The sequence below is a fragment of the Sus scrofa genome, chromosome 10 (genome assembly GCF_054392235.1).
Source record: "Sus scrofa isolate SSC_HxYL_T2T_F1_AM1 chromosome 10, Sscrofa_HxYL_maternal_Yorkshire_Landrace_v2.0, whole genome shotgun sequence".
Taxonomy (NCBI): domain Eukaryota; kingdom Metazoa; phylum Chordata; class Mammalia; order Artiodactyla; family Suidae; genus Sus; species Sus scrofa.
The window spans coordinates 19923830-19942214 of record NC_139392.1 but is presented as its reverse complement, the minus strand read 5'-3'; the positions used below and the strand labels follow the sequence as shown (position 1 = coordinate 19942214).

Here is an 18385-nt window from a genome sequence, read left to right as displayed (position 1 = left end):
TTTGTGAAATTATATATATATATACATATATATATACATACACACACACATATATATATACACACACACACGCACACACACACACATACATACATACATACATATAGTTCTTCACCCAGTTTCTTCTAATATTTGGTCTTTGACCTCGGTTCCGGACACACAGCTCCTAAACACTCTTTTGCTTTTCTGAGTATTAGGAATGTCTAACACAGAGCTCCTACGTTCCTTTTGTTCTAATGAGACAACTCTTGGTGGGTTCCTGGTTGGAAAGTGATCACTAGAAATGATTAAAAGGCTGGAACGTTCAGCTCAACATCCCATTTTCCGGAAAGAGGAGAAGGCTGGAAAAGGAGTTAATGATCAACCACGCCGTCTGGATGAAGTCTTCGTAAAACCCCCAAAAGCATGAGTCAGAGAGTGCCCAGGTTGGTGGACACATCTGCATGCCAGCAGGTGACTCATCCAGCTCCAGAGTGACAGAGGTGGCTGCCCTCAGAACCCATCTGGACCTTGCCCTGTGTACTTCTTGACCCGGTGGTTCATCTGGATCCTTTTACCACGTCCTTCATTTTAATCAGTAAATGTATTTCCCTGCCTTTTTAGAGCTGTTGAGTAAATTATGGAAACTCGAGAAGAAGGCTGTGAGTACCTGGCTTTATCACAAGTCAGTAAGAAGTCCAGGTGAAAACCTGGAACTTGCAATTGGCATCTCAAGTCGGGACAGTCTTGTGGACCTGAGACCGTAACTGTGGGTGTGACTTGTGGGTGTGACGTTAACTCCATGTAGGAAGGACCAGAACTACCTGAATGGTGGGGCACCCAGATGATGTAGGAGAGCTGGTCAGTGTGGAACTCCTGCATGCCCACACTTATGGGCACAGAAGAGTTCTCTGTAACTGCACAAAGGGAAACAGCAGATTCTCCTAGACAGTCTTCCTCAATGCAACACCGTTCAATAATTTTCTTCTTTAATGGCTTTCAAGTAGAGGTGATTTTGCTTGCAAGGAGACATCTGGCAAGGCCTGGAGATACTTCTGGTTGTTATAACTGAGTGCTTTTGAGTATATCTCAAAAGCACACATACCTCCTTAAAGGCTGTAAGTTCTGATGAAATTATGCAGTGATATTCCTTCATATACGTGTATTTATGTGTGCATATTTTACAGAACATTACACATTTATGTGGACTTCCAACACATAGCAGAGGGGAAAAAAATCATCTACTTTCTCAGGAATTGTAAACACTCATAAACTAAAAAAGCCAAATTCTAACATTTTTCAATCTATTGGGATTGAAAAACAAATTAATATATTCATCTGGCCTCTCCCAAAGTACCCTGTCTACCTGTTCCCTGAAAAGATTATGAAGTAAAAATAAGATACAATCCCCCAAGCAAAGGCAGGGCTTGTTATATCGAATCTCTATAGCAATGGATTTTGATACGCTCGTGTGAAAATGTCAACTGTAAGTTGTGTGGCCACTGGGAGTACTATTATCATTAAGATGGTGACTGGAGCTTTAATACATTTATTAATTAAAAAAACTCACGTGGAAGTTCCTGCTGTGGCTCTGTGGCAACGAACCAGACACACATCCATGAGAACTCGGGTTTGATCCCTGGCCTCGCTCAGTGGGTTAAAGGATCCAGCGTTGCCGTGCACAGTGGTGTAGCTTACAAACCTGGCTCGGATCCCACTCTGCTGTGGCTGTGGCGAAGACTGGCAGCTGTAGCTCTGATTCGACCCCCAGCCAGGGGACCTCCATATGCCACAGATGCTCCACTAAAAAGCAAAACAAAATAAACCCCAGTAATGTACAAATCACACATGGTGGTCCCCTTCTATCTAGGGGGGATGTATTCCAAGACCCCAGTAGATGATGAAACTGCAGAGAGTACCAAACCAACTGTATACATACTGTTTTTTTCCCTATACACACATACCTATGACAAAGTTTAATTTATGCATCAAGCACAGTAAGAGATTAACCATAACTAATAATTAAACCAAATAATGCTATCAATAGCATCTTTTTGTCTCTCCTTATGAAGTCAAAGACTTTCACCTTTTCATTGAAAGAAAGCGCTTTATGGCTTTGCGTTGGCAGATCTGAATTGCCAGCATCACTAGTCTTGTACTTTGGAGATGTTATTGAATAAAATAAGGGTTACTTGAGCAAGCAGTACTGCAATAGTAGATCCAATAACTGAGACAGTTACTAGGTAACTAATGGGTAGAAAATGTCCCAGGTGGGATAGAGTGGGATGGCAGGATCATTCATCGTGCTACTCAGAATGGCAATTTTAGCTTGTGAACTGTTTATTTCAGGAATTTCCCATTTAAATCTTTTAGATCACAGTGGACCATGAGTAACTAAAACCACAGAAGGTGTAACCGTGGATAAAGGGGGAACTACTGTAACAGCTATGAGATAGATCCAAAAATTAATGATATACTGATAATTTTAAATACCTTATTTATAGTTACAATTTTACTACTTAAAACAGGTTACATTAAGTCATAGGTCAAAAAAAGGCAAAATAAAACGTAACAGGGGTGATTGTTCAGGATTTAATAACTTATTAAAATCAACTTACTGGACCCGTAACAATTGGTCTTATCGTCTGAACACCAGGAGAAGAACAACGCAGTTCTGTCTTGGGTGAACTAGCATTTAAAAAGAATGGGAACAGAGAAATACACATGGATAGATGCACGGGAGGTTTATAAAAATCCCCCTTACTACTCTTCAGGCCTAAAAACTTCCATTTTATGCTAATAATAAAGGCTAAAATATAGCAGTATTTCACTTCTCTCCTATTTTCAAAGCAATCTTGTCTTTCTCTTCATATCTATTTAATGAAAATAAACTTACATTAAATCACAGCCTTGAGGAGTTCACGTAGTGGCTCAGCAGTAACAAACCCAACTAGTATCCATGAGGTTGTGGGTTCAGTCCCTGGCTTCACTCAGTGGGTTAAGGATCTGGTGTTGCTGTGAGCTGTGGTGTAGGTCGCAGACATGGCTCAGATCTGGTGTTGCTGTGGCTGTGGTGTAGGCTGGCAGCTGTAGCTCCGATTCAACCCCTAGCCTGGGAACTTCCAGAGGCCATGGGTGTGGCCCTAAAAAACAAAAAATCAGAAACTCATGGACTAGAAGAACAGACATCTGGTTGCCAATGGAGAGGGAGTGGGATGGCCTGGGAATCTACAGTTAATAGATGCAAACTATTGCATTTGGAGTGGGTAAGCAATGAGACCCTGCTGTGTAGCACAAGGAACTCTATCTAGTCACTTGTGATGGAACATGATGGAGGATAATGTGAGAAAAAGAATATGTATATATATGTGTGACTGGGTCACTTTGCTCTACAGTAGAAATTGACAGAACACTGTATATCAACTATAATGGAAAAAATTAAAATCATAAAAAACCCAAAAAATCACAGCCTCGAATATGAATGCCCACACTATATGAATTCTTTTTACATACACATTGACTTTCACAGCAAAAATCTTACCTTTTATTTTTTATAGAACAAGTTCTTGGCACACTCCACTCAGAAAATAATGTTCCTTCATACTCTAACTTAATCTGAAAAAAGAAGGTAAAATAGCTCAAACAAAATATCTGATCCACAACTTTTTATCTCAGTGTTTAGATGCTGGGCTCTATTTTCTAAGTCATCATTTAAAGAAATAATGATTAAAATTCAATTCCTTGAAATTGTACAAGTATTATGACAAAGGAAAAGGAAAAGTATTATGACTCCTCCCTTTTTGTCTTGTGAGTCTAGCTGAAAGTTTGTTAATTTTGTTAATCTTTTGAAAGAACCAGCTCTTAGTGTCATTATTCTTTTTTTTTTTTTTTTCCTTCTTCTTTTCAAGGCTACACCTGTGGCATATGGAAGTTCCCAGGCAGGGGTGGAATCAGAGATGCAGCTGCTTGCTGGCCTACACCACAACCACAGCAACGTGGGATCTGAGCTGCTTCTGCGAACTACACCACAGCTCACGGCAATGCCGGATCCTTAACCCACTAAGAAAGGCCAGAGATTGAACCCACAATCTCATGGATACTAGTTGGGTTTGTTACTACTGACCCACAATGGGAACTCCATCATTGATTTTTTCTATTGTTATTTTAGTCTTTATTTCATTTACTTCTGCTATGATCTTTGTTATTTCCTTTCTTCTACTATCTTTGGGCTTCATTTATTCTTCTTTTTGAGTTCCATCAAGGGTAATGTTAGGTTATTTGAGATTTTCATTTTGGGTTTTTTTTTTAATACAGGCATTTAAATTATGAACGTACCTCTGAGAACAGCTTTTGCTGCATTCCATAAGTATTGCTACATTGTATTTCCATTTTTATTTGTGTCAGGTATGTTTAGAGTTCTTTTCTTTGACTCATTGGTTGTTTAGTAGCATGTTGTTTAATCCCTTTATATTTGTGAATTTTCCAGTTTTCTTCTTGTCATTGATATCTAGTTTTATACCACTGCAAGTCAGAAAAGATACTTGATAGAATATCAATCTTTTTAAATTTTAAAACTTATTTTGTGGTCTAAGATACAACCTATCTGGAAGAATGTTCTGTTTGCACTTGAGAAGAATGTGTATTGTTTCTTGTGGATGTGATGTTCTGCCATCTGATCTAATGTGCCAAGAACAATGCAGTTCTGTCTTGGGTGATCTAGCATTTAAAAAGAATGGGAAAGGAGAAATACATATGGATAGATGCACGGGAGGTTTATAAAAATCCCCCTTACTACTCTTCAGGCCTAAAAACTTCCATTTTATGCTAATAATAAAAGCAAAAATATAGCAGTATTTCACTTCTCTCCTATTTTCAAAGCGATCTTGTCTTTCTCTTCATATCTATTTAATGAAAATAAACTTACAAGGCCATCTATCTAATGTGCCAAGTAAAACTGATGTTTCCTTACCAATTCTCTGTTTGAATGATCTACCCATTGAAGGAGGTAAGGTATTAAAATCCCCTATTAGTATTATATTTCTATTTCTCCATTTGGATCTTTTAATTTTGGTTTTATATTATTCAGATAGTCCTACGATAGATCTATAAATATTTACAAATGTTGTATAGTTTTGCTCAAATGACCCCTTTGTCATTGTCTTTTGCTCTTCTAATAAGAGTCATAATCTTAAAAACTATTTTATCTGCTGTATGACTAACCCCGCTTATTGTTTTGGCCATGCCAATGGCATTCAAAAGTTCCTGGGCAAGGGATTGAACTGGAGCCAGAGCAGTGACAATACCAGATCCTTAAACACTAGGCCATCAGGGAACTCCTAACCCTACTTACTTTTTATTTTCATTTGCACAGAATCTCTCTTTCCATCCTGTCATTTTTCAGTCTGTGTGTCTTCTTACTTCTGATGAGTCTCTTTTAGGCAGCGTTATAGATGGGTCTTATTTTTATCCATTTGGCTACTCTAGGCCTTTTTATTGCAGCATGTAGTCCATCTACATTTGAAGTAAGTATGGATAGGTATGTATTTATTGCCATTTTGTTCATTGTTTTCTGGCTGTTTTGTAGTTTCTCTATGTTCCTTTCTTATTCTCTGCTCTCTTTCTTGTGGCTTAGTGCATTTTTCAGTGGTTTGCTTTGATTCTTTATCTTTTGTGTATCTACTATGATTTGTTTTGTGGTTACTATAAGACTTATATGTAAAAACTTATATAGCAGTAAATTTTAAGTTGATAACAACTTAAGTTTTACCATAGTCTAAAGCTCTATATTCTTATTTCCCCACCCATTTTTTTGTTTTGGTTTTTTTTTTTTTTTTTTTTTTGGCCTTCTAGGGCCGCGTCCCACGGCATGTGGAGTTTCCCAGGCTAGGGGTCTAATCAGAGCTGTAGCCGCTGGCCTACGCCACAGCCACAGCAATGCAGGATCCAAGCCGCGTCTACAATCTATACCACAGCTCACAGCAATGCCGGATCCTTAACCCACCGAGCAAGGCCAGGGATCGAACCCGCAACCTCATGGTTCCTGGTTGGATTCTTTAACCATTGTGCCACAACAGGAACTCCCCAACCACTTTTTTGATGTCACATTTTACATATTTTTATCTTATTGACGTTCCAGTTATTTTAACTATTTTTGTCTTTTAGTCTTCATACCCACTTTATAAATGATTAACCCACTACCTTTACTATATATTTACCTTTTCAGTGAGATTTATTCTTTCAAATATTTCCTTGATACTAATTAGCACCCCTTCTTTTTAGCTTTAAGAAGCCCCTTTAATATTTATTGCAAGGTGGGCTTAGCAGTGATTAACTCTTTTAGCTTATGTTTATCTGGAAAACTATCCTTCCTTCAATTTTGAATAATAACCAGGTAGAATAATATTGCTTGGAAGATTTTTTTCTTTTGCCATGTTAAATATATGGTGTCACTCCATTCTAGCTTGCAAAGTTTCTGCTGATAGTCACAATTATTTCATTTCACATAAGTTTCTTTTCTCTTAAGGATTCTAAGATTTTTCTTTTTGTCTTTAACTTTTGACATCTTAAATGTAGTGTGTCTTGGTGTGGGTCTCCTTGGATTCACCTCATTTAGAACACTCTGGGATTCCTGGATCTGGATGTCTTCGATTCTTTATCTTTTGTGGGTAGTTTTCAGGCATTATTTCTTCAAAAAGCTTTCTGCCCCTCTCTCTCTTCTCCTACTGAGACCAATACAACCTAAATGTTAGCCCACTTGATGTTGTCCCATCTGTCCCCTAAGCTATCTAAATTTTTTAAATTCTTTTTTCATTTTTCTCTTCTGATTAGCTGAGTTACACTGCTCTATCTTCAAGTTCTTTCATCACTTCTTCCACTTCATGTAACCTGCTATTTAACTCCTCTATTGAATGTTTCAGTTCAGCTACTGCATTCTTCAGCTCTATGACTTCTATTTGTACTTCCCGTATTTTCTGTTTCTTTGCTGAGGTTCTCATTGCGTTCCTCCATTCTTCTCTCAAGTGCAGTGCATTTTTATGACCATTACTTTAAATTTGTATCAGGTAAATTACCTATCTCCATTTCATCCAGTTTCTCTCCCCCGCCCCCGAGATTTTATCTTATTCCTTTGTGTGGAACATATTCCTCCGTTACCTCATTTTCCTTTACTCTCTGTGTTTGCTTCTATGCATTAGATGAAAACAGCACCTCCTCCCAGTCTTGAAGGAGTGGCCTTGTATAGGAGATGAGCCTTATTATTCAACTCTGCCCTAGCTCTTGGTTATCTCTCAATCCTTTGTAATTGTCCAAGCAGCCTAATTTATTTTTAACAGCTCCCAGTATCTGAATATGTGCCAAGAACTGTCAGTGTCCCAAAGGAGAGAATCTGTCAACATCTAGATTCATAATGATTAGCATCTAGACCCTCAGGGAGAAGCTTCTTTTTTTTAGGGCTGCACCCATGGCATATGGAAGTTACTGGGCTAGGGGTCAAATTAGAGCAACAGCTGCTGGCCTATACCACAGCCACAGCCACAGCAATGCCAGACCCAAGGTGCATCTGCAACCTACACTGCACCTTGGGGCAATGCCAGATCCTTAAACTAGTGAGCAAGGCCAGGGAATGAGCCCATATCCTCATGGATACTATGCTGAGCCACATGGGAACTGATGGTAGCAGCTTTTTTTTTTTTTTTCTTTTCTATTCTTCTCCTTTTTTTTTTTTCTTTTCCCATTGTAAAGCAAGGGGATCAAGTTATCCTTACATGTATCCTTTTCTTTTTTTTTTTTTTTTTTTTTTTTTTTTTTTTTTTTTTTTTTAGGGTTGCATGTGCAGCATGTGGAAGTTCCCAGGCTAGGAGTCGAATCAGAGCTACAGCAGCAGGCCTATGCCACAGCCACAGCCACACCAAATCCAAGCTGTGTCTGCAACATATACCACTGCTCACAGCAATGCCAGATTGCTGACCCACTCAGAGCAGCCAGGGATTGAACTCGTATTCCTATGGATACCAGTCGGATTTGTTTCCATTGCGCCACGGCAGGAACTCCCCTAATAGCAGCTTTTAAACTGTACAAATATACACTGCCTGTGTGACAGCAAGCATAAGCCCCACTGGTCTCCAGAGGTGCTCCTTGGGCAGCAGTTATAAAAATCAGGACTCCAGACAAGTGTACAATCTATTTCAGAAATACCAATGACCTGTAATGAAGCAGAGGGAGAGTGCAAAGACGGTGTTCAACAACTTATGTTCTCTGGAAAGCACCTCCATATGTGCCAGCCCTGAGGCCTGAACCTCATGCTGAAGCTCCAGGAAAAGCCAAGAGGTGGGAAGGGATTTTTAAGTGCTTTCCATCAAGAAGATTCACAGAATATTTAATCCTTGAAATGTCTTACGTACACTCAATATTTTCTTTCTTTCTTTCATTTTTATTTTTATTTTTATTTTGTCTTTTTGCCTTTTCTAGGGCAGCCTCCCTCAGCATATGGAGGTTCCCAGGCTAGGGGTCTAATCAGAGCTGTAGCTGCCAGCCTGTGCCAGAGCCACAGCAATGCAGGATCCGAGCTGCGTCTTCGACCTACACCACAGGTCACGGCAACTCTAGATCCTTAACCCACTGAGCAAGGCCAGGGATTGAACCCGCAACCTCATGGTTCCTTAGTCAGATTCATTAACCACTGTGCTACGACGGAAACTCCTCTTTCTTTCTTTGAATATCACTTTCAAGCAGACACAAAAGCACTGGCTTTATCCTCTACTTTGTCTACCTCTCTTTTGTCTACCTTCTTTTCTTATAATCAGACTCTGGCTCCTAACATGCATTTCTGCAATGACATAACCTCATTGTTTTAGTGGCCAACTATCAATTAAAGATGAAGATGAAACACTTCTGTCACCTACATAAAAATGATAAAGGAATGGTAGAGATGAAAAAGGTGATTTTTAAAAAAGACTAATAAAATGGTCAATCATAAAACAAAACTGTTCAAGAAAAAAAGGTGAGGTACTGAAACAAATCATAGTAGAGACATAAAATAATTACAAATAGAAATTTTAAGTGGTATGTAAAATTATAAAGAAATGGATGGCAATATATTTGAAGACAAATGTACATTTTAAAAGGAAATGTAGTTTACAGAGATTCCTTTTGCCTGGCTTTGAATAATGTAAATACAATAACATGCATAAATAGAATATGAATGTAAACTGATACAATTGCCTTGTAAAATCTTTTGGCACCATCTACTAAAATTGAACAATGCACAAACACTATGAATTTTCAGCTCCACTCCTAGGTATAGACTCAGCAGAAATGCATACATATGTTAACCAGAAGATAGGCATAAGAACATTGATAGCAGCCCTAATCACTGTAGGCTAAAATGGAAACAAACTGCAGTTCCCATTGTGGCTCCGTGGTAACGACTCTGACTAGAATCCATGAGGATGCAGATTCGATTCCTGGCCTTGCTCAGTGCGTTAAAGATCTGATGTTGCTGTGAGCTGTGGTGTAGGTTGCAGATGTGGGTTGGATCGGGCATTGCTTTGGCTGTGCGGCAGGCCAGGAGCTAGAGTTCTGATTTGACCCTAGCCTGGAAACTTCCATATGCCATGGGTGTAGCCCTAAAAAGACCAAAAAAACCCCAAACCAAACCAAAACAAAACAAAAAAACCCATGGAAATTACCTAATTGTTTATCTAGAATAGAATGATGTATATTTTATTGTACGTTAATTCAAGAGAAGACGATACAGCACTGAAAATGAAAGATGTTGCAGAGAGAATCAGTCAAGTCTACCAATAGGAAAGAATAAAGTTCGGAAAGCAACACATCCATATACAGAACAAAGATGATACCAGAAAAAATAATAGGGAAACAATAAATTGTTTAATGCACGCTGGTTCATTCTATGGAGAAACTAATATAAATGCCTACCTTATATCACATACAATGTGGAGTCCAGATAGGATTTACGATCTTAATTTGAAAGGTAAAAATATAAAGTGTATAAAAGAAAATGTAGGATAAAAATCTTTGCAACTCAGGCAAATATTTTTCTTTTTTTCCTTTTTTTTTTTTTTTTTTAAATGGCTGTACTTGCAGCATGTGGAAGTTCCTAGGCTAGGGGTCGAATCAGAGCTATAGCCACTGGCCTATAGTGCAGCCATAGCAATGCCAGATCTGAGCCGCATCTGCAACCTGCACCATAGCTCGTGGCAACATCAGGATCCTTAACCCACCAAGCAAGGCCAGGGATTGAACTTGTGTCCTCATGGATACTAGTCAGATTCGTTTCCACTGAGCCATAATGGGAACTCCAGCAAACATTTTTCTCAAATTTAACTCAGTAAAAGTATAAATTGTAAGATCAAATAAGGGAGGGAATGGCTCACAAAAGTCAGCTTTGTAAAAACGATCGCATATCCATGGACAAAGTCAGTGGTTAGATATGTAGGTGAGAGGATAGGAAATGATAACTAAAATATTTATTTATTTTTTTTGTCCATGCCTAGAACGTCCATGTGGACGTTTCCAGGCTAGGGGTCAAACCCATGCCACAGCTGCCACCTGAGCCACAGCAGTGATAATGCCAGATTCTTAACCCACTGAGCCACCAGGGAACTCCTAACTAAAACATTTAAAACCAACATCTGACTAATACATAGATTGGAATGTAGATAAAAAACAGTAAATCAACAAGGACAGAAAATTAATAGAAAATGGGCAAAAGGCATGAGCAGGCAATTCACAGGAGGAGAACCTGCATAAAATATGGGAAAAGATGCTCCAAATCACTAGTCATCAGACAGCTGAAAATAACAGTAGCAATAAACTATTCCTATGTAGAAATGAGATGGGTAAAAAATGGGAAATTCAATAATACTCAATTTAGGTGAATATGCACCAGGGAAGAAGAGAAACTGTGATTGCCATTCTGGAAACAATTTTGCAGAATTTAGCTGAATTAGGTGTCTGTTTCTCTACGTCCTGGCAACCATAGCTGAAAAATTATTGCACAGATCCTGAAAAGGACATGTAGCAGGGCATCCATCACAATGTTGTCGGTGGTGGTAGGAAGCCATGGAGGCATCATGGGTCCATCATAGATCCATCATTAAGGAGGAGAATAGATTCATCATAGACACATACACCAGGAATCAGGGTGCATTAAGAGAAAATGAACTACACATAGTGTTGAATAAAAGAAGTAATATATAGAGAGGAGTTCCCATCGTGGCACAGCAGAAACGAATCCGACTAGGGACCGTGAGGTTGCGGCTTTGGTCCCTGGCCTTGCTCAGTGGGTTAAGGATCTGACGTTGCTGTGCCTGTGGTGTATGCCGACAGTTACAGCTCCGATTAGATCCCTAGCCTAGGAACCTCCATATGCTGTGGGTATGACCCTAAAAAGACAAAACAAAACAAAACAAAAAAAACAAAAGAAGTAACATAGAGAATGAAATCTATATCCTGGGTAACCATGCATCCTGGTTTGTCTAGACAGTTCCAGTTTATACCTGTTGTCCCAGAACAACTATTAATACCACTATCTTTCATTCTCAGTATATTGTATGGTCATCCTATCTGTATCATAACACCATTTTGTGAAGGTTAAATCACAAAAACATGCAAAACGACATGACCAGTTTTTGCTATGTACATATTTATATATTTAAAGACACTTATTAGAGAGGGAATTTATATTAGAAAGGTAAATGGGATGAAAAAAATAAAATAAAAATAAAAGAATGACACTGTACTGTACGACTGAGTAGGATTAACTCTGCCCTCTGCTGTGAGGTTAAAAAAAAAAAAACTAATACTTAACTATAGTGAAAACTATAATAGTGAAATACTTACAGTACTTCTGGTACTAAAAATGCGGTAGTTTGGGCTGTTACTGGAATACCTGCGGAGGAAAAGGTCAAACATGAATACTAAGACTTATTTCTCCTCCAAATACAAGGAATTCTGTACATGGCCAGAGCACACCGAGGCTGCCATGAGCTTTACATTACTGCCCAAATACCTGCTTAGAAAGTGTAGTCAAGCCTTAAAACTGGGAATATCCGTGACATTTGCCCACAACTCAAGGTGTGTTCAAGTTTGCTCAGTATCTGAAATCATTACACTGAGAAGTAAATAATTTCAGATCTTGCTTTTGTTTTAGAATAAAAACTGTTGATGAATATTGGCTCCATTTCATTTATAAATGGAGTTACAATAAAATGAAGATTGAAATAAAAAAACAGTATTTATTTGAAATACTGAAGTGAAGAGCAAATTTCTATGAGTCCTTGTTCATGATCATTTCTTGCCAGTATTCAGGGTACTTTAATTTCTGCCTATATGATCTTTCTACTGTCCAATAAAAATATGTGAGCCACCTATGTACTTAAAGATTTTCTAGTACCACATTAAAAAAGCAAGAAGAGGAGTTGCTGTTGTGGTGCAGCAGAATTAAATCCGCTTAGTATCCATGAGGATGCAGGTTTGATCCCTGGCCTCGCTCAGTGGGTTGGGGATCCAGTGTGGCCATGAGCTGTGGTGTAGGTCACAGTTGTAGCTAGAATTCTGGGTTGCTGTAGCTGTGGTGTAGGCCGGCAGCTGTAGCTCCGATTTGATCGCTAACCTGAGAAACTCCATGTGCTGCAGATGCGGCCCTAAAACAAAACAACAACAACAAAGAATAAAAAGAGAAATTGATTTTAATAATAAATATTATATATATATATATAAAAGTAATCTTTTCTTTTGTACTACATCTTTGAAATCTGGTGTACATACCACATTCACAAAACATCTCAATTTGGACTAGTCACATTTCAAGGGCTCAATGGCCAGATGTGGCCAGTGATCATCATAAAGCATCATCTTAAAATTCCTTCCCCTTCTCTTTGCTTCAATAATCTAGTTCCTGCTGACATTACACACTTAATTGTCATTAGATTGCTCCATCACTAAAATCTTAAATCAGAGGCGATTTCTGTATGTGTAATTGCTGGGGTATCACTACATAACTCCTTTCTCATAATTATAAACCAGAATTCTCAATTCTCATTAACAGATGTCAGTCACATACTGAAATATATTTTAGTATTTTTAATGAAACATCTTATCTATCTGCAGATAAAAATATGTTCATGGGAGTTCCCACTGTGGCGCAGTGGTTAACGAATCTGACTAGGAACCATGAGGTTGCGGGTTCGGTCCCTGCCCTTGCTCAGTGGGTTAAGGATCCGGCATTGCCATGAGCTGTAGTGTAGGTCGAAGACGCGGCTTGGGTCCCGCATTGATATGGCTCTGGTGTAGGCTGGTGGCTACAGCTCCCATTCAACCCCTAGCTTGGGAACCTCCATATGCCGAGGGAAGCGGCCCTAGAAAAGGCAAAAAGACAAAAAAAAAAAAAAAAAAAAAAAAAAAAAAAAAGCAAAAATATGTTCATGGATTTTCATTTCTCCCTATAAATTAAAATGAAATATATTTTCATCAAAGGTCTTTTTTCAAGAAAATATGAACCACATCACACTCATGACTATAAGACCTCTTTCGTTATAGGAAGAAAGACAAAAACCCCAGCGAAGAGAAGAATACAATTGGAAGATTAAGTATTTTAACTTACCAAATTAAAGTGTGTAATCTAATTCGTGAATGAAACCTGGTAGATAAATGCTAAAACGACCTTCTCTGACAAGCCCTTTTCCCTCACTTTCTCCTTCATCAGCTTCCAGCTCCTATTAAGGCTGTGGACAGGGTATGGAAGGAACAGTAGCTAAAGGAATCATGTCTAACTTATTAACTTCATCACAGACAACTATAACACCTTCTCATCCTTGCTTCCTTAATTGTATCCAATATATAATGTGTTGCTGGGAATGGATCTGGGATGTTTACAGGTATGGATGGGGGTACAGAGGGCCCATGTGCTAGGTCTGTTTTTTTAATGAAAAGGACTCTATCATCTCACTCTGGGACTGTGACAATGTATCTTTCTTGTTCTCTCTAGTGTATTCCCACTCTACCAGTTCTTCAAATCAAAGAGACTTCTCGACTTACCCCTTCCTTCATCTCCTGAGAGATAAGTCCCTCCCTGACTTCACTTTTCCTCTCTCTGTGGACCCTAAAAAATGATTCCTTTGGGCCAGCCATTTTCACTCATCCTTCTATGCCCATCCAGGAATTGGTCCTAGACAGGTCATACTCTTGGACACGTGACAGAAGCCTGTGCTAAATCATTCACGTGCGACAACCGTGTATTGCGGGCAGCACAAATTACCTACCCTGCCGATGGTACAGTGTATGTTTTATAAAGCACCTTTTCACAAGTCCTTCAACCGCCACTACCTACTAGACGCCCAGTTACCCTAGTGAAGCGTCCCCGTCCCCCATTTCTGGGGGCGACTTTTCGGTTCTCACGTGCTTCTCTCCTCTTTAGCAAAAGGGGTGCAGGGAGAGGAAAGGACCTTCGGGATTGCGGGAGCAGGAGGGTCCGCCGTCCCGAGGACTGTGGTGTGAAGGTGCTGCATCCCTACTGCGGGGACCGGAGGAGACAGTCGAGTCCCAGCAGCACCATCCTTTCCCGCCCTTGGTTATTGAAAACCCCCTCGGAAGGGGCGGCGGGGAGCTGGGGCTGGAGATGGGGGACTTGGGGCGCGAGTCTGTGGTCCTCAAGGGCTGAGGCACCGGGATGGGCCCCTGCCTGCCCGGCCCCGGGGGCGACCCCAGCCCGCGCCCGGCGTCTCTCTACCTCCACAAGGCCGAGCCGCAGCAGCTCAGCCAAGAAAGCAGCACCGCCACTCCTCGGGCTGACATGGCGCCGGCGTGTCGCGCCCGCCGGTCCTCGCGCGCTCCGTGGGCCGCTCACCTCCAGGCGAGGGTGTGTGCGCATGCGTGCAAGCGGGCGCGCGCGCGGGGACCTGGGCTCCCCTCCTGGAGGCGAAAGTGTAAATCAGATTCTAGGAACAGCAAACGTCGAGGTACGTGGGAGTTCCCAGGCCAGGGATGGGACCTGAGCCACAGCAGTGGAAACGCGGGATCCTTAACCCACTGAGCTACCTAGGAATTCCTGAGCTAGGGTTTTGAGGGGAATAAGGTAGTAGAACCACTTAGGAAAATCCCGATTGATTGAATAAAGGTGAAACTTGTAAGTTAGAGTATATTTTAGCCTAAATCTTTGTCGGGACAGTATATAACCACTACAATAGCTCTTAGCCGGCAGTACTTTCCAGGGAGCAGGTGCTCCATAAATGAAACAAATAGTAACCTGTGCTCATTGAGCACCTGCTTTATGGCAAACACTACCTCGTGCGTGCCCTTGAGTATAAAGAAATAGGACAGCATTCTGGTTTGCAGAGGGATTTGTAATCTTCTAGTAAAGCCAAGCAAGATAAACACATAGTATTATAATTTATCTGTTTACTAGTTGGTAGACCAAATAATCTGAATCCTTGACTACAGTTGTATCTTTTTTTTTTTTTTTTTTTTTGGTCGTCTTTTTGCTTTTTCTAGGGCTGCTCCTGGGGCATGTTGAGGTTCCCAGGCTAGGGGTCTAATTGGAGCTCTAGTCACCAGCCCACACCACAGCCACAGCAACGCGGAATCTGAGTCCCGTCTACAACCTACACCACAGCTCAGGGAAACGCCAGATCCTTAACCCACTGAACAAGGTCAGGGATCGAAGCTGCCACCTCATGGTTCCTAGTCGGATTTGGTAACCACTAAGCCACGATGGGGGAACTCCTACAGTTATATCTTCATCCCTCTTGATATTAACAGTGCCTGGTGTAATCTTATCTTGTAGTAGGTTCTCAGTATTTACTGACAATGAATCATTGAATAAAAGTAGTGGAATGCACTCTAAGGACTATAAGAAAGTGGGAAAGAGTGGAAAGACAAAAAAAAAAAAAAAAAAAAAAAGTAAAACAGCATTATGTTACCAGCAAAATGGGTTTATTTGGGAGTAGCAGAGACTTGCAATTTGGTCACTGCTGACTTGAAAAGTGTATCAAAATATTTGTTTTATTTATTTTGTCTTTTTGCCATTTCTTGGGATGCTCCTGCAGCACATGGAGGTTTCCAGGCTAGGGGTCAAATCAGAGCTGTAGGCACCAGCCTACACCACAGCCACAGCAACGCCGGATCGTTAACCCACTGAGCAAGGGCAGGGACCGAACCCGCAGCTTCATGGTTCCTAGTCGGCTTCATTAACCACTGCGCCATGATGGGAACTCCAAAAGTGTATCAAACTATTTTAGAAAGATTTTCAATATAGGTTAAAATAGAGATAATTATAAATTTAGTTTTCTCTTGGAGTAGAACATGATGGAAGATAGTATGAGAAAAAGATGTATATATATGTATGACTGGGTCATTATGCTATATAGCAGAAATTGACACAACACTGTAAACCAACTATATTAAATGGAGTTCCCATCGCCGTGCAGTGGAAATGAATCCGACTAGGAACCATGAGGTTGAGGGTTTGATCCCCGGCCTCGCTCAGTCGGTCAAGGATCTGGCGTTGCTGTGAGCTGTGGTGTAGGTTGCAGACTCGGCTCAGATCCCGAGTTGCTGTGGCTGTGGTATAGGCCGGCAGCTGTAGCTCCAATTCCACCCATAGCCTGGGAACCACCATATGACTTGGGTGCCGGCCCTAAAAAGCAGTAAACAAACAAACAAAAACAAAACAAAGAAAGCCATTATTCTTTATTCAGAATAAAATTCAAAAATATAGAGATAAACAGAAAAATCACCTTTTGCGAATAGTCTGTTTAATGGAGGCTTTGCGATTACAATAATCATTACCTTCTAACATTAAAATGTAAGGATGCCAACAACAAATCAAACCATTATAGAGGTTTCAGAGAGCAGGGATCCATAGCATCTCAATGGACAGATGGAGGGTCAAATAGAGTAAGAGGAGCCCTTGGAAAGTGTCCTAGAAGTAGTGAGAAAGAGGAAAAACAGCATTCTGACATAGCTTTGCAAAGCTTCATTTTCTTTCTTTCTTTTTTTTTTTTTCTTTTTTTGTCTTTTTGCTATTTCTTGGGCCGTTCCCTTGGCATATGGAGGTTCCCAGGCTAGGGGTCCACTCGGAGCTGTAGTCTCCGGCCTACGCCAGAGCCACAGCAACTCGGGATCCGAGCCGCGTCTGCAACCTACACCACAGCTCACGGCAACGCCGGATCGTTAACCCACTGAGCAAGGGCAGGGACCGAACCCGCAACCTCATGGTTCCTAGTCAGATTTGTTAACCACTGCGCCACGACAGGAACTCCCAAAGCTTCATTTTCTTATTTGCTCTGGTGACTCACAGGCAAGTCTGGAGAACAAAGGAGAGGGGCTCACTTTTATTAAGTTTTAGGAGGAAACTGGGGATGGTTGTTTTGAACAGAAGTTCACTGGAGAAAAGCTAGAGTCCAAGGTTGTGGCAGTTTCTCATTGGCTGCATGTGGTAGTGCAGGGTTGCTGGGTCAGGGAGGGACCTTCCCTCTTCTGAAAAGCAGGAGATAAAATTGCTCTGTGAAAAATGTTCTCCCTTACATCAGAAGAAAGTAACACGCTTATCTTCTTGCCACTGGTTATGCAGGCCACAAGTAGCAGGTGGGTGAGAGCTCTTTCTTTAGGGCTTCCTGACTCCATTTCAGATGAGGTTTCCTTTATTTTCACACTTCCTCTTCTGATCACGATCTTTCCTCGAAAGCATCACTGATAAGGAGTCAGGTTTTCAGAGTCCCCGTGGTGGTTCATTGGGTTAAGGACCCGATGCTGTCTCTCTGAGGATGCCGGTTTGACCCCTGGCCTCGCTCAGTGGGTTAAGGATCCAGTGTTGCAGCAAGCTCCAGGTCCCAGATGAGGCTCAGATCCACTGTTGCTGTGGCTGTGATGTACGCCTCATTTGCAGCTCTGATTGGACCCCTAGCCTGGGAACCTCTATATGCTACAGGTGTGGCTGTAAAAAAAAAAAAAAAAAAAAAAAGTCCAGTTTTCTGCATTTAGAGGTTGTGTTCCTCAGGGCCAGGAGGAACCTTTCCTGGTTGCCAAGCTCCTGTTTTAGAGGGAAAGTGCAGACTGAAAACCACTGAGGCCACATTTGAGTAACAAGGGATTTAGATGGGAAATCTCAGGCATTTCCCAGCTAAAGTCTCTTATCAAGGTCATAAACATTGGAGATTGTCTTGAGGCACCGAGCTAATATCACCGTATTGGTGGTAGCAAACCAAAGTCAGGTCCACTCACCATGCACAGTAAAGCCAATCTACTGACACTAGGTTGTGGTGCCAGGAAAGTGTAGCATTTATTGCAGGGAGCAAAGCAGAGTCAGGCAGCTAACGCTTCAAAGACCTGCACTCCCTGATGGCTTCCAGGCAAAGGCTTTTAAAGACCAGATGAGGGAGGGGGAGTG

The 18385-nt window shown here is 40.9% G+C and overlaps 1 protein-coding gene across 10 annotated transcripts in view; it reads right to left on the bottom strand.

Moving 5' to 3' along the window:
• Positions 1-14843, bottom strand: part of CATSPERE (catsper channel auxiliary subunit epsilon) — an 85987-nt gene extending 71144 nt beyond the window's left edge. For 8 of the 10 annotated variants that reach the window (XR_014817489.1, XR_014817490.1, XM_084979313.1 and 5 more), the window contains exons 1-4: positions 14729-14843; positions 11842-11890; positions 3521-3594; positions 2598-2667 (exon numbers count right to left, since the gene is read on the bottom strand). Coding sequence is in view for 4 of the 10 variants with exons in the window: in XM_003130564.5 (XP_003130612.1) it covers positions 2598-2667; positions 3521-3594; positions 11842-11890; positions 14729-14793 (258 nt within the window). In the remaining 6 variants the exon portion in view is untranslated. Of the gene's footprint in view, positions 1-2597; positions 2668-3520; positions 3595-4314; positions 4501-11841; positions 11891-14728 lie in introns of all 10 variants that reach the window. The other 2 variants (XM_084979308.1, XM_084979309.1) reach the window with 1 other exon arrangement.
• Between the last annotated feature and the right edge of the window lie 3542 nt (positions 14844-18385).